This window comes from Sylvia atricapilla, chromosome 1 (genome assembly GCF_009819655.1).
Source record: "Sylvia atricapilla isolate bSylAtr1 chromosome 1, bSylAtr1.pri, whole genome shotgun sequence".
Lineage (NCBI taxonomy): Eukaryota > Metazoa > Chordata > Aves > Passeriformes > Sylviidae > Sylvia > Sylvia atricapilla.
This window is the reverse complement of record NC_089140.1, coordinates 37106267-37119575: the sequence shown is the minus strand read 5'-3', so window position 1 is coordinate 37119575 and position 13309 is coordinate 37106267. Positions and strand designations below refer to the sequence as shown.

Here is a 13309-nt window from a genome sequence, read left to right as displayed (position 1 = left end):
GTTGCATAAACCTTCTCATGGGAGGCTCTTGATAAAGGAACAGTTAATTGCGAAGAAGAGCAAGAGGGATGATTCTATTCATTTTGAATGTGTGAAGAGTAAATTGTACCAGTTTATATACAGAACCATAGAACAGGTTGGAGGGAACTCGAGGAGGTCATCTAGTCCCCTCTCAGCTCAGAACAGGTCTCGTCATATCTGGCTGATCAAGGCCATGACCAGTTTTGAAGATTGTAAAAGCACAGAGATTCCACCATCTCCCTAGGCAAGATTTTTCAGTATTTCACCACCTTCAGGACAGGAAAGGAAAAAAAATTCCTTCTAGTTTTAATTTCCCACTACCCAAGTCATCTTCACTGCCTAATGCTGTACACCTCTGAGAAAAGTCTGACTCCATTCTGCTGACCAGATAGCTAACACCTGTTTATCAAATCTATTTGACAGAACAGACATTGTTATCTTTCCTGACTTTGAACCTCATGCTTCAGATCAGAGGAGCTGTAAATGCAGGTCAGGTAAGTTTTAGTCTGTCACAGGTATGCCTAATCCTATATACTTCTTATAGAATCAGTGAAGAAACTGACATTTTACTAGTTTTTGGACTAGACAAATTATAGACTATACCATATACTTATATTCAGATGATTCTATCAAAGTAAAAGGTATTAGAAGCCAAAAAAAAAAATTACATGAGATGAACACAAAGCACATTTTATAGATAAAATATATATATATATATAAAATTGCATTATGCATTTTATCCAATTACTTTGTCATGCCTAGTTATTTAGCTCATCACTGCTAGATATAAAACTTCTTGCACAAAGTAATTTCTTGCATTGAACTTACCTGTTTTTTGAAGTAGCCGATGGCATATTCATCTGCGTACGTGAGAAAGTTGAGAATGTTGTGTTTGATGTGGTACTCCTTCAGATGGTTCATTAGGTGAGTCCCATACCCCTGTGTCAAACACATGAGGAAAAAGCTGTGACAAAGCCTTTAGGGACTACACATATTAGAACCTGTGCACCCAGGGTCATTATACACTGTTTTTCAAAACGCAATCTTTTCCTCTAGATCCTGTTTTAAAGATTTTCTCTTAATTAACTAGGTGTTGCACACTCAAGAGCATCTTTTGAGCCTTGTAGGGGTATCTTTGTGACCCAGCATGGAAGCTGAAATTCAAGGTACCCACTTTTTTTTTTTTTAATTAGATATCAACCATTAAAATCACATACTTCACCAATAACAAAACTGCACATACTGTAACAATAGAGCATCTCTTCTGAGCCATATCACTTCAAAACTACAAAGCAGTAGCAGTAGTGAAATTATTCCAGTGTTCTGTGCACCTGTAGCAAAACAGTCTCTGCCTCGAAGGATTCATCATCTAAACTTATCATAAAGCATAAAAAGGAACAGTGAATAATTACCACAATAAGGAGCAGAAAAGAGTCCACGATCAAATAAACAGCTATGCCTTCTGACAGCACATTGGCATGCTTTCCACTTAAATTTAGCCCCAAAGTAAACAAAAGGTTGCATTTATTCACATTGCCAGAAAAGCCATAGTCATCCCCTTCTGCTGTGATATGAAGAAATGTAAAGTAGAGAGGAAAGCCCGTAATAATTTTTTTGTTCTGTATACGTTCCAATTTTCTCAGCATGCAGACTAACAGGACACTTAGAGAAACATATATGGATTCCTTTTGGGCACTCTTGAAAACTGAGAAAAATTTTACTTATGTAAAAAAAGCCAGAAAAATAAATTACAAAATAAAAACTTCTGATTTAATTTACAATTTAATAGCCCCAAATATGGCAATTGCCACATAGGAAACTAAGCCACATAGTGTAAAACTTAAAATTATTTTGTAACAGGTGACTAAACTACCTAAAAACCAATTCCATTTATATGGGAAAACTATTCCTGTATGTTTTACTCCAGCCTCAAACTGAATTAAAACAGGAATTTATTTTTGCTAAGACTAGGCAGGTCACCCATGTGTGAACATCTTTTTTCTCAGTTACCTGTTGACAGTGTCAGCTGACTGAGAGAGAAAGGTGGGAAGGCAAATTTTCAGATATAGCAAAGCACCCAGAGGATGAAAGAATAAATGGTGTTCTAGGCAACCCTGGGGGCAATCTGATGGGTCAGAATTATCTGCTCTATTATTTTGAAAGATTTTTCCTAGAAAATCACAACACACCTTTGGCAGCCCCACCTGTGTAGTGCAGTTAAGCACAACTTAGGCATATACTGTTAAGGTTTGCATTTGCTAAAACACTCTGAATGCTGACAGGTCACTCCTTAATGTAGGGAAATGCTCCTCTCTAACAATAGAGTTGAATAAAATCAAATAGAACAGTTGTTATAGACTTTCAATCCCACTGTGCTACTCCTTTGCACCAGGGTGTACAATTTTTGCATGTTAGCTGCTATACACTCTGAATTAACCCACATCTCAGCTCTTGCTTCTTGAACTGAAAATCATGAAGCTATAGCACCATCTAAAGGCAAAACACTGAACCAAACGGTCAGAGTTACATCTACCTGCAGTAGCTGGGAAAATATGGAGGAATATCATGTATTCACAGTGCTCTGCATTCTATCGACATAGATGCTAATTCTTAAAATTCTGAGAAAATGTTGTGGCATTGACTCAAGAAAGGGTGTACAGAATATACCCTGTGCTTATTTTGAGATTTAAAACTATACCTAATTTTTTACTATATCTCATTTAGATTGAAGTCATGTAATGTTACAAAGTGATTGAACACAAATTCCTGCCCCACACAAGCAATATGAATTTCAGTCAACCACGAGATGTTACACTACACAGAGACACAACTACTGGGGACAGAGGCATGAAAACTCCAAGAATGGCAGCCAACTGGCCACTATTGCTCTCCTGAGAAAAACTTGATTTAATTAATTAAATGCAGGTAATCCCACTATTATGGTGATGACGATGATTCTAAATCTGCACATTTTACTTTGGTTTTTGTGTATTATATTCAGAATCACCATATCTTTCAAAATCTATTTCTGCCTGGCAACTGAGCAGTATATTCAACTGGACTAAAAATATTTGGAGCACGTGCAGTAGGTGAATGGGACTCAAATCCATTTAATAAATACTTGTAATGCAGAATTCTTTTTACCTTGACTTGCTCATTGGAAGTCACAGCACAGAAAACAATCTCTGTAAATCCTTGGGAGGGGAACATCCGGAAGCAGATACCACCGATAACACGACCATCTTTTATTAATGCAAGGGTTTTATGTTTCCTGAGCAGGCAAAAATAACAATCACTGTAATTCATGCACATGGTACATAAAATACCATTAACTTTCCTTTTTAAAGAAACTTGATTCACTTCTTTCCATGATGATAATGCAATTATTTACGCCTCCTAAGTTAGCTACTTGTATCTACAGAAGAGTTGTTACTTTAATATCCTGCTTTCAATATACCATAAAAGTCATCATTGTAAAACAAGCTCCTGGCCTTGTCAAGCACTCTGAGATACTCAGGTAATGCCCAATAAATAAAAGTTGTATTGCTTTCATTGAATCTATTGCTTGCTGATAGTACCACCATTGCACAGTTCTCAGGATGATTTTATCCTGAGTAAATTAAAAATTAATGGAGATACAGGAGAGCAAGTCCTTTCTAAGGGATTCCTGTTTCCTTGCATGCACTCTTTATAGTTAAGCGATCAGTCTCAAATGCAGCTGATGAAGTAAGAGAGGACATTTCTTATTTCTGATCACCCGCTCCTCTGGGAATCAAGAGCAGAATAAATATCTATTTCTGTTGCACTTATAGTGACTGCCAGGAAAGACGTAACAAGGTGCAATCTCAACTCTTATGTCAAGGATAAAGAAGTTTACTATAATCCCCAAGGTGTGAAAACAGCGCACCTTTCTTTAGATTACACAGTATCATATAAATCATATAAATGATACAGTTAATATACAGATTATGTATTTTGGGGAGAAAAGTTGGTGCCAAAAGTGAGCCCCTGCCAAAAAGCCCAAAGAACTGTAATATTGTACATGCCACCATTGAAGAAGGTTTTATACATATTATATACTTTTTTTTTCTTCTTGTACTTATTTTAGTGCTTTTTACTTGTGGAATGACAGCAGCAATGCAGTAGCTTGAGCTTTTGTGGTGATTTCATGCTGGCTGGATGCCAGGTGCCCACCAAAGCGGTTCTATCTTTCCTCTACTCAGCTGGACAGGGGAGACAAAATGTAATGAAAGGCTCATGAGTTAAGAGCAGGGAGAGATAACAATTACCACCACAGGCCAAAAAGACTTGACTTGGGGAAATTAGTAGAATTTATTACCGATCAAAATCAGAGCAGGATGACAGAAAGTAAAACAAATCCTAAAACTACCTTTCACCTCCTCCTTCCTGATTCTCTACCTTCTCTTCCAAGCAGCACAGGGGGATGGGGAATAGGATTATGGTGAGTTCACCACATGTTTTCTATGTCACAGTTTCCTCCTCAGGCAGAGCAGCTCTTCCCCTGCTCCAGTGTGGGGTCCCTCCCACGGGCTACAGCCCTCCAGGAGCTGCAGTAGCATGGGTCCCTTTGCACTTTCTCTGCCCTGTCCAGCTGAGGAGGGGAGCAATAGAGCAGGTTTCGTGGGAATCTGGCATGCAGCTGATGTCAGCTCACCACAGGCCCCCAAGAAGAAGCCACTTCTTACTAATACATCCACCAAGACGGCATTTGGGCACAATCCAATTAGATGGACCAGGAGTTATGAGGGCTTGAAAAGATGGTAAAAGTGTAGCACAGGCAGAGCTGCTCTCCACCCCACCTCTGCAGCAAACAGCACCAGACTCCCTTTGCCTCACAGGCCAGCCCTCTCTCCAAGGATACCCACGGATCAAAGACCAAGCGGGTGATGTATTCCTTCGGCATTCGAGGCAGCTGATGGGAGAACACATTCTGCAAACCAACCAGCCACATCATGATCTTCTTGTTGGGCTTCTGGTTCAGGGAGTTGCCGACCACATGGAATTCAATCACGCCCCTGCGCTCCTCCAGCCTCGCTGCCTCGTCCCGGGCCGAGTGTGCTGAGAGGAAGTTGGTCTGTGCCACACAAACAAGGAAAAAAATCACAGTTTTGAGATTTCATATCCTCTGACACAGCAGCCTTAATGAACAAACAAATAAAACTCATTCCCTTTCTCCAACAGAACTGCCAATGACTGCCTTTGTAATGTACCTTTGCAGAAGGGATGCCATCAAATAAGCCAGATGTAAGTCTAGACTATAGTCTACAAAGGGCTATCTGAATTTATATTGATACAGATCAGATAACAACAACAATGGTTATGACTCAAAAAGTTCCAAAACCTCTAGAGGGATATCACTCATCCAGTTGAAACCTATGCCACTAAGTCTTCATATTTTCTTTATTCTTTGCCAGCTTGGGCATCACTTGTGGATTCGCCCACACATACTGCAAATCACATATTTTAATGGTGGTGCAGGAAAAGTCATATTATTTTTTTTTTCATTTTATTAGTGCTTTCCACTATTTCTGACACTACTGTAAGAGCCTAAAAAAATAATTTTATTCCTACAGGATTTGATGTTACATATCTAGCAATTGCATCTACAGATCTAAATGCAGATTAAATTAATACAGAAAATTTATTTCACTTATTTTTTCCAAGATCATTTTATAATGCCAAAACATCTCTGCATGCACATACTGTTTACTTTTTTGAGCAAAGTTTGGCTGCTGGGTTTCTAGTCACTGCCAGCCCCAACAGCCAGGCTGGCACAGCATTTATAATATGCAGAGCCATCAGTCACAGTACATAGTTTGAATAAGAAATGTAGGTGGTTCCAAATCTTCAGCAGTTTCTAGCTAAATCTTGGCAAATGAGCTGCTGGCAAAACATAGCCTGGCAGAGAGAACAGAAGGAGGAAAAGCCAGCCAAGGGAAAAAAAGTGCAATTCTGTACATGGCACAATTCCGCAATTCTGTTTGTTTTCCTCTTCCAGCCGAAAAAAAGAGCAACTGGGGAAGACAGAGCAAATAACTGTTTAGATCAGTTTCTGCACCAGAGACAGGTTTTAACTTTGGATCTTTCATTCTGCTGCAATTCTTGAACCCTATTTAACCTCATCTTATGAACTGTATCTATGATTAGCAGTAAAAAGCATACTCTGAAACCATTCTGTAACAAAAGCACCTTACAGGATAACCTGAGATCTATGTTTTTATTATCAATAGTTCACAAGTCTCTTTGTTAACTGTACACAACCCATTTAGAAAATCGCAGAACTATTCTTCATGTTAATGATGTATTTCACCAGTATTTTTTGTTCACCTGATCATACTCTTTCAAAGTCTATTTTTCTTGACAGGACTCTTATCTCATCACATTCTATCCATGTGGAACATTTACTAAAAACAGACCATTTACAAACAGACCATTTGCAACACCAAGCCTATATCTCACCTCTGGCCCAAGCATTGCTGCAGGATCTGTAATTGTTGACATTACTTCGTTGATTAACTCAATAGGGATATCTCCTACAACCCTTGGTCTTTTAGAGTCCTCCAGAGAATAGGGTTCATTATTTTTTCTCTTTTCCCCTATAAAACAGAACTCGGACAAATTAGAAATAACCAAGCTGTCACAGGCTAGCATTATGAAGTCTAGCACTTCTGTCATATCCTGCAGTTTATATGACAAGTTTGAGGTTGGGTTTATTTGGTTTTGTTTTGTTTTTTTATCCCCATAGACAAAGAGAAATAAATGAAATCTGAAAAATACTTATCACTTCTCAATTTTCTCTTTGCACTGGGGTATTAGCACAAAGCAGGAAAAATATACTTCTCCTTCCACTACACCTCTGCGAACTCACAGTTAAACTATTTGCTTTTTCCTTTTGCTTAAAAATCCTCTGCATGGAACCTCTGTGCCGCTATCTTGGATGGTCAGTGCTCAATACACAAATTGCAGTGCCTATTTCTGGATAACATGAAATCCCCCTTTTAGGATTCACTGGAACTAAGTATCCATCATATATTTGTTTCACGTCTTCTGTAAACCAAGCAGCACATATAGTCTGATGCATCATACATATTTGAAAATCTATATAAAATTTCCAAACCAAAATATAACAAGTTAATTATAAACTGCCCTATTGACTGCAGAGCCACTTGTATTATATAGCAAGAGTAACTAGTTAAATTCATAGAAGAACAGTCCACCAAGGACTAGCAGAGGTACAGTAACAGAGATCCAGGTGCTACGTCAGGATTATCCCACTCATCATCCTGTTCATTCTCACTTATGAGGCTGAGAAATGACATTAAGGAAAAACTATGCAGTTTAGGAGCAGCCTTAAGTTTCTCTGTAGACTAAAAATCCAAGTTTCACTGAGACTAAAAATTCACTTTGGTTTTGGTTTTTCTCCTTCTTTGAGGGCTCACTTTACATGAGCTTGGGATCATCTCTGTGACCTAGCAACATCTCTTGACAGGCTCATTAATCCAGAGGTATTTGAAAAAGGATTTATTATGAGAATTTATGCACCCACCAACTTTTTTCTTACAAGGGTTTTTGGTATTTTCTTTTTCACCTAACCTCATTCAAGTTTTAAATTTAACCTGGTTGGTGTGTCTGTGTTTTTTCTTCACTGCTCAAATGTATGCATTTTCAATACCTTGAAAGATTAAAAAACCCAAACTCTGCCATTATTTAAATGAAACCTCTCCTCATGGCTTGTAATAGATGTACTCCAAGAAAAGTATTTTTCAAAAACCTTTGACACCAGCAGACCTTTCCCCATTTTAACTTAATTTAAACAAACCAATTGGGTTTTTTGCAAATACAGTTGCCATTTCTGTGAGTTAAACATTACCATAGTGGAGAAAAAGGCATGTGTGCGCAAATCTTTCAGCAAAAACACCTCAAGTTTGTTAATGTAGAGTGAAGGCAAAGGTTATCATATACTGCAACTACTGATAATAGCAACAAAAGTCAAAAGGCAAGGCTCCTTCTCCATTACCTAAGTTTGGGTCAAGGGCAGAAGAAACTTTACAAGCTGGACTCATATTCCCACTGTTGGATTGCTCCAGAGATGAAGGACTTGCACTGTATGCAACAGATCTTGCAACAGGAGGTGGACTGATAACTGCAATGACATAAAAAACAAACAAACACAAAATAATCAGGTCATGGAACCCATTCTGGTGCTGATGGAAAGACTGTCACAAAGATGGACACCCACCACCCAAAAAGTAACAGTGAACACCGTGCAACAGAGCAATGCCACCAGTTCACAAGCAGAGACATTAAAGCTTTATCTCAGTGTATTCTTCTAAACTAAATTCTACCTAAAGAAGGACTGCTGGATAATAGGGATTGCAAACATCAGGCTATATTAGTTTGCAGTGCTGAGCAGAAGCTAAGAAAACAAACTTCCTTCACACACCTGCCAAGCCTGCTGGCATTTAGCTTCGTGAAAAGGTTTTTTGTAAGGCTCTATTGAAAAGCAAAATCTCATCATTCAGCTTCATCTGTCCAATTTACAGTGCTCTAAGACTGGCTGGACGAATCAACTCAATAAAGGGAGAAACTGATTCACCAATTAAGAGAATGAAACTATTGTTTTAAAAAGTCACAGACTAACATCTCTCTCCCTCTAATATATATATATATATAAAAGCCCCACATTAGTCTTAAATCATGCAGTTTTCATTTGTGTTACCCATCACTAAATGCAAATTACCTGTCTGGATTCCCAGCTGGCCAGTTCGGGAACTAGACACCATGAAATCCTGATCCCAAATGGGAGAATTCTGGCTGTACACTTCTTCTTCCAGCATAGACAGAAACCTAGACACAAAACCAGACAAAATATCAACTTAACGGGATCATTCCAAACAGGTTCTTTTACAAAATAAGCACTTGCAATGTTTTTAAATTAAAAACATTTACTAAGTAAGAAAGTGCTGTTGGCCAATGTTATTAAAAAAACCCACACACATGCAAAAATCACAAGCCAGAGTAGACATGAAGTATCCTAATTGAGTAGAGTGCTTTCACTTAAGAAACCTTACCTCTGATTACAAGCAATAGCTATCTAATTTGCAAGTGCAGAAAAAGACAGTTACAAACTACTTTTACAGATTGAAACTCCACTAATGAGAAAGCTATGAGTTGACTGATGTTATACAATGATGGCAAAATATGTCTGTTTTGATAAACCAATAGATAAACTGGTTTTGATAAACCAGCAGAAGCATTTGCATTTGCCTTCTGCGTTTGATAAAATTCCAGTGCTACTAACAATGCTCCTAGGAAGATATTTTCATTCCTTTAAGTGTCCTACTGTAACATTTAATTGCATGTTTGTGGTTGCATAACAGTATTTTCACTTTGCTTTGGTACAGTTACAGAAACAGCACGATTTTAAACCTCTCTTAGCATTATTATATTCCACAGATCAGACTCTCCAGCACACTCACCCTCTCAGGGCTAATACACCAATTCCCTCCCAGCAGCAAGACAGCTGCTTATCCTATGTTGCACAAAAGGGCTTTTCAGACTAGAAGTCGACAAGGCACATTTCTACTCTCTGGAGTCTTCTATATGGATGGAAACTGTTCAGCTGAAACCAACAGGACTGCTGAGTAAAGCTTCCTTGAACAGGATAGAGATTTTCAGGATCAAGCCAGACTCTGTAGTGTATATAGGACAGCCATACCTAAGCAATGTGCCATGTTTGCTGCTGTATATACAGGTGATAACGGCTAAAAAGTTGTAACAGTGACCTGACCATCTGTGATACAGAGCAGAAGGACAAATTCAACTTTGGCCAAAGCTGCATTTCCAGGCAGCACAGAGGCTCTGCCTTCGTCCCCTTTAGCAAGTACTTCCAAGGTATGCACAGACAACCCGTGGGTGCTCCCTTGGCCCAAAAGGAGAGCCCAGGGCAGAGGGGAGCCCTGTGCCAATGCCAGGCTCCATGCCCTGAGACACAGCTCCTCTGTGGGGGTTCACTCAGCACAATGCCAGAGGAAAGACAAATGCTTCAGATTAAGTACAGCACATGAAAGATTTAAAACGTTGTTCATACTTCCCACAGATCATCTGCAAACAGTACTTGTCTTTTTTTTCCCCAGCAGAATATCAAAAGGAATTGCAAGGAATAATAATGCTTTTCAAATTACTGCAAAAGGCTTTAAAAGGCAGTGAAAACAGGGACATACGCACACCTACTTCCTCCAGAAATCTGTTCTTTGCATCAATGGAGCGTTAAGGCATTTTTTTAATCTGTTTCAGGGCCACATCATGATCCTGTTCCCAGACATGCACAGACATTCCTGTATCCATAACAGTCTATCTCAAAGACAGTGTACATTTTTCAAAGTGGTAAAATAAACTAGAACAATAGGAGCAACAAATCCTGCCTCTACTCAGCTTAGGAAAGTTCATGTTGTTTTTCATTTCCCTGAGCTCTAACCCATCTTCTGGCCCAACACAGTAGCTTGCATAGACAGCATCAGTGCCACCAGGTCTTCTATAGGTTGTCCATTTCCTGTTAGGAGGGACAGGCTTTTCAAGTATGACTTGGAGAGCCAAGCTACCCATGTAAAATAAGGATTTTTTTAAAGCGATGCACTATTTTAACAGGAATCCATCACAATGAACGATTGTCATCATCAATATCCCTCTTTACCACCAGTAAAATGTTTGAAATTAAGGACTGTCAAAGTTGAGCATGTTTCAATACCCCTACAGGTAATTATTGCTGTTTTATTGTGAGAGATTGTCCTCAACATTCCAGTACTGGAAAAGATACTCGGTGTGAAATTTATGAGTTTAGAATTCAATGATGCAGTTTTATACTGACTCCTCTCTAATAAATGCATCTTTTCTAGGTGTGGAGTGACTATTTTGTTCACCATTACAATGTTGAATTAAACTGAAATTCTTATAAACTCAGTACAACATCCCCCTTTTTTTTAAGGCTCTATCACCAAAGCAGATGTGAGCATGTTTTTGGAGGTCTGGACCTACACTTATTCCAAGGACTGCAGAAAAGGAAAGTAATTGACCTACAATACCTGCTAAAAGGTAAAAAGCACAATCCCCCAGCAATATTAATAATCCTTTTCATAAATTAAACCCTAGGACAAAACAAAGCAAGCAGTTGAGTACATAAAATACACTAATCTAAGTTATGGTAGTAAAGAAAGCTGCAGTATCCAGTTGCTACTGAATAAAAAAGATAAATTATTTTAATCTCCCAGTAATGTCTCCCTTTCCACAATGAAGTAGCTGGTTTACTTTGAATGCAGGCACACCGTGACCTCTTACTTTGGAAAATGAGTGAGGATTAGTGTTCGTTTTTCTTGAGGAAGCTTGTCTTTTTCTTGCCTGGCCTGCTCCAGCAGCTGTCGTCTCATTACAGTAAAAACAGAGCGAAGCAATGTCCTACCAAAAACCTGGGTGGTTTCATACCGAGGTAGACTGTCACAAAACTGAGGGACATTGCAATAACAAAGCCACCTGTAAAGAGGAAAAAAGCCAGGCAATTATCACCATCTAACATATGACTTAATGCAATAAAACCACTACCCACATCATTTATAATGCAGCTGAGAGCTATATGACCATATAAATCAGTTCCACTTCAAGCCTGGACAGAGTTAAGCAGCATTTATACTGCCCATTTTTTTTAGAGAAATGATAACCAAGTACTTTTAAGTTTCCATATATTCTTTTTCTCTGCAGTCTAGTTTACACAAAGTGCTCCAGTTCCAGACAATAATCATAGATTACAGAAAATTCATGGGTATGTCAGGAATTCTGTCCACAGCTCATTCATTCAGCCTCACACATCTCCTGCCACTGACTCCAAAGACCCTTAGCATAGCCTGTTTTACCCTCTAAACTTCTACCTTTCCCCACATAGAGGCCACATGGGCGACACTTTTAGCTAGCTCCACCCCAATCCAACTGGATTCCCGCCCTGTTTTTCCACCTGTTGGCTCCTTCCCATTATAGTCTGACTTGTTACTCTTTCATTACCAGTATCTCCATCCATAAAAAACTTCGCACTAAGGAAAATTACAGCATGTCATGTTTCTTTTCTAGGAAAAGAGATTATGGTACCAAAAAGACAGCTCAGGAGTACAATGCCTATGTAGATCACAATATCTGTTAATCGTATAAACAAGATTTTGATATCTGTGTGTAAGTGAACAGTCATTGGTATCTGGAGCTTTGGCAGAATCAGACCACAACCATTATGAAAGCTCCAGCAATGAAAAGAAAATATTAGGAATTGGGTGCAAACATACTGTGCTGGATCCTGCACACATTTCCTCATCCAGACCCTCATACAGCCTGTCTCAAAATGTTCTCCCAAACTCTTGAGCCTTAATCTTTGCAAATATGAGTTGCAAAAGAGTTGTGAGATAGAGCTGTTCACAGACTTCTACTCCCTGTTCTTGGCTGATAAAGCACAGCTCTCAAAACACAAGAATGCATGTGAAACTCTGATACAGTTTAATTCAAATCCTCACGTTCTCAAATGAAATTGGTGACTGCAAAAATTCAGGTGTGCCTATGGTGCACAGCAGCACCCTGAGCAATGCCTCAACAACGCAGAGGAGAGAAGCTCACAATGACAAGTGAGAGATAAGAAGTGCACTTTGGGTCGGGGGGACCTTAGGGACTGTGGGCAGGATAGTTGAGGAAACACAAGTGACAGAATAATTAACAACAAAAAGCCACCAAACAGAACCAATGAGGTATCGATTCCTAATAAGATTTAACTCCTACCACCCCTGGCTGACACCCATTATCACAAACAAATGGAGGTCAAACACCTACCAAACATGGCCTTAAGAGCACCATGGATTGTAAGTGCCCTTTATGGCAGTTACTCAAGGTGACAGGACATCTGGGTCAGGCACAGACACAGCACTGTCTGCTCTGCCACTAGCCAGAGTCTCCACTCACAACAGGTTTGCTGCTGCTCTCCTTGGTAGAGAGGAGGTGTGTGAGAGCAAAGGCCACCAGAAAAGCAGCCAGAAGGTGGTGCTCACCCTCGGTCAGGAGAGATGCCCGGGGCGTTCCTGACAGCAACGTGCTGCCAGAGGTTAACTACCTGCTGCTGACCGGCAGAACCCTGAGCTGCTCTCACTGAGCTCACTGAAAAAAGCACTGCACTACTCTTGTGAGAAAAAGAAAATAAATAGAGACATGTCTTTTGATCCTAGCTCTTCATCCTCCAGAGACTAAG

The 13309-nt window shown here is 39.4% G+C and overlaps 1 protein-coding gene across 5 annotated transcripts in view; it reads right to left on the bottom strand.

The window, feature by feature from the left end:
- Window positions 1-13309, bottom strand: part of KAT2B (lysine acetyltransferase 2B) — a 39840-nt gene that overhangs the window by 9612 nt on the left and 16919 nt on the right. For all 5 annotated transcript variants that reach the window (XR_010743675.1, XM_066319744.1, XM_066319754.1 and 2 more), the window contains exons 6-12: window positions 11377-11568; window positions 8783-8889; window positions 8060-8185; window positions 6502-6638; window positions 4908-5116; window positions 3166-3292; window positions 850-960 (exon numbers count right to left, since the gene is read on the bottom strand). Coding sequence is in view for 4 of the 5 variants with exons in the window: in XM_066319744.1 (XP_066175841.1) it covers window positions 850-960; window positions 3166-3292; window positions 4908-5116; window positions 6502-6638; window positions 8060-8185; window positions 8783-8889; window positions 11377-11568 (1009 nt within the window). In the remaining variant the exon portion in view is untranslated. The remainder of the gene's footprint in view (window positions 1-849; window positions 961-3165; window positions 3293-4907; window positions 5117-6501; window positions 6639-8059; window positions 8186-8782; window positions 8890-11376; window positions 11569-13309) is intronic.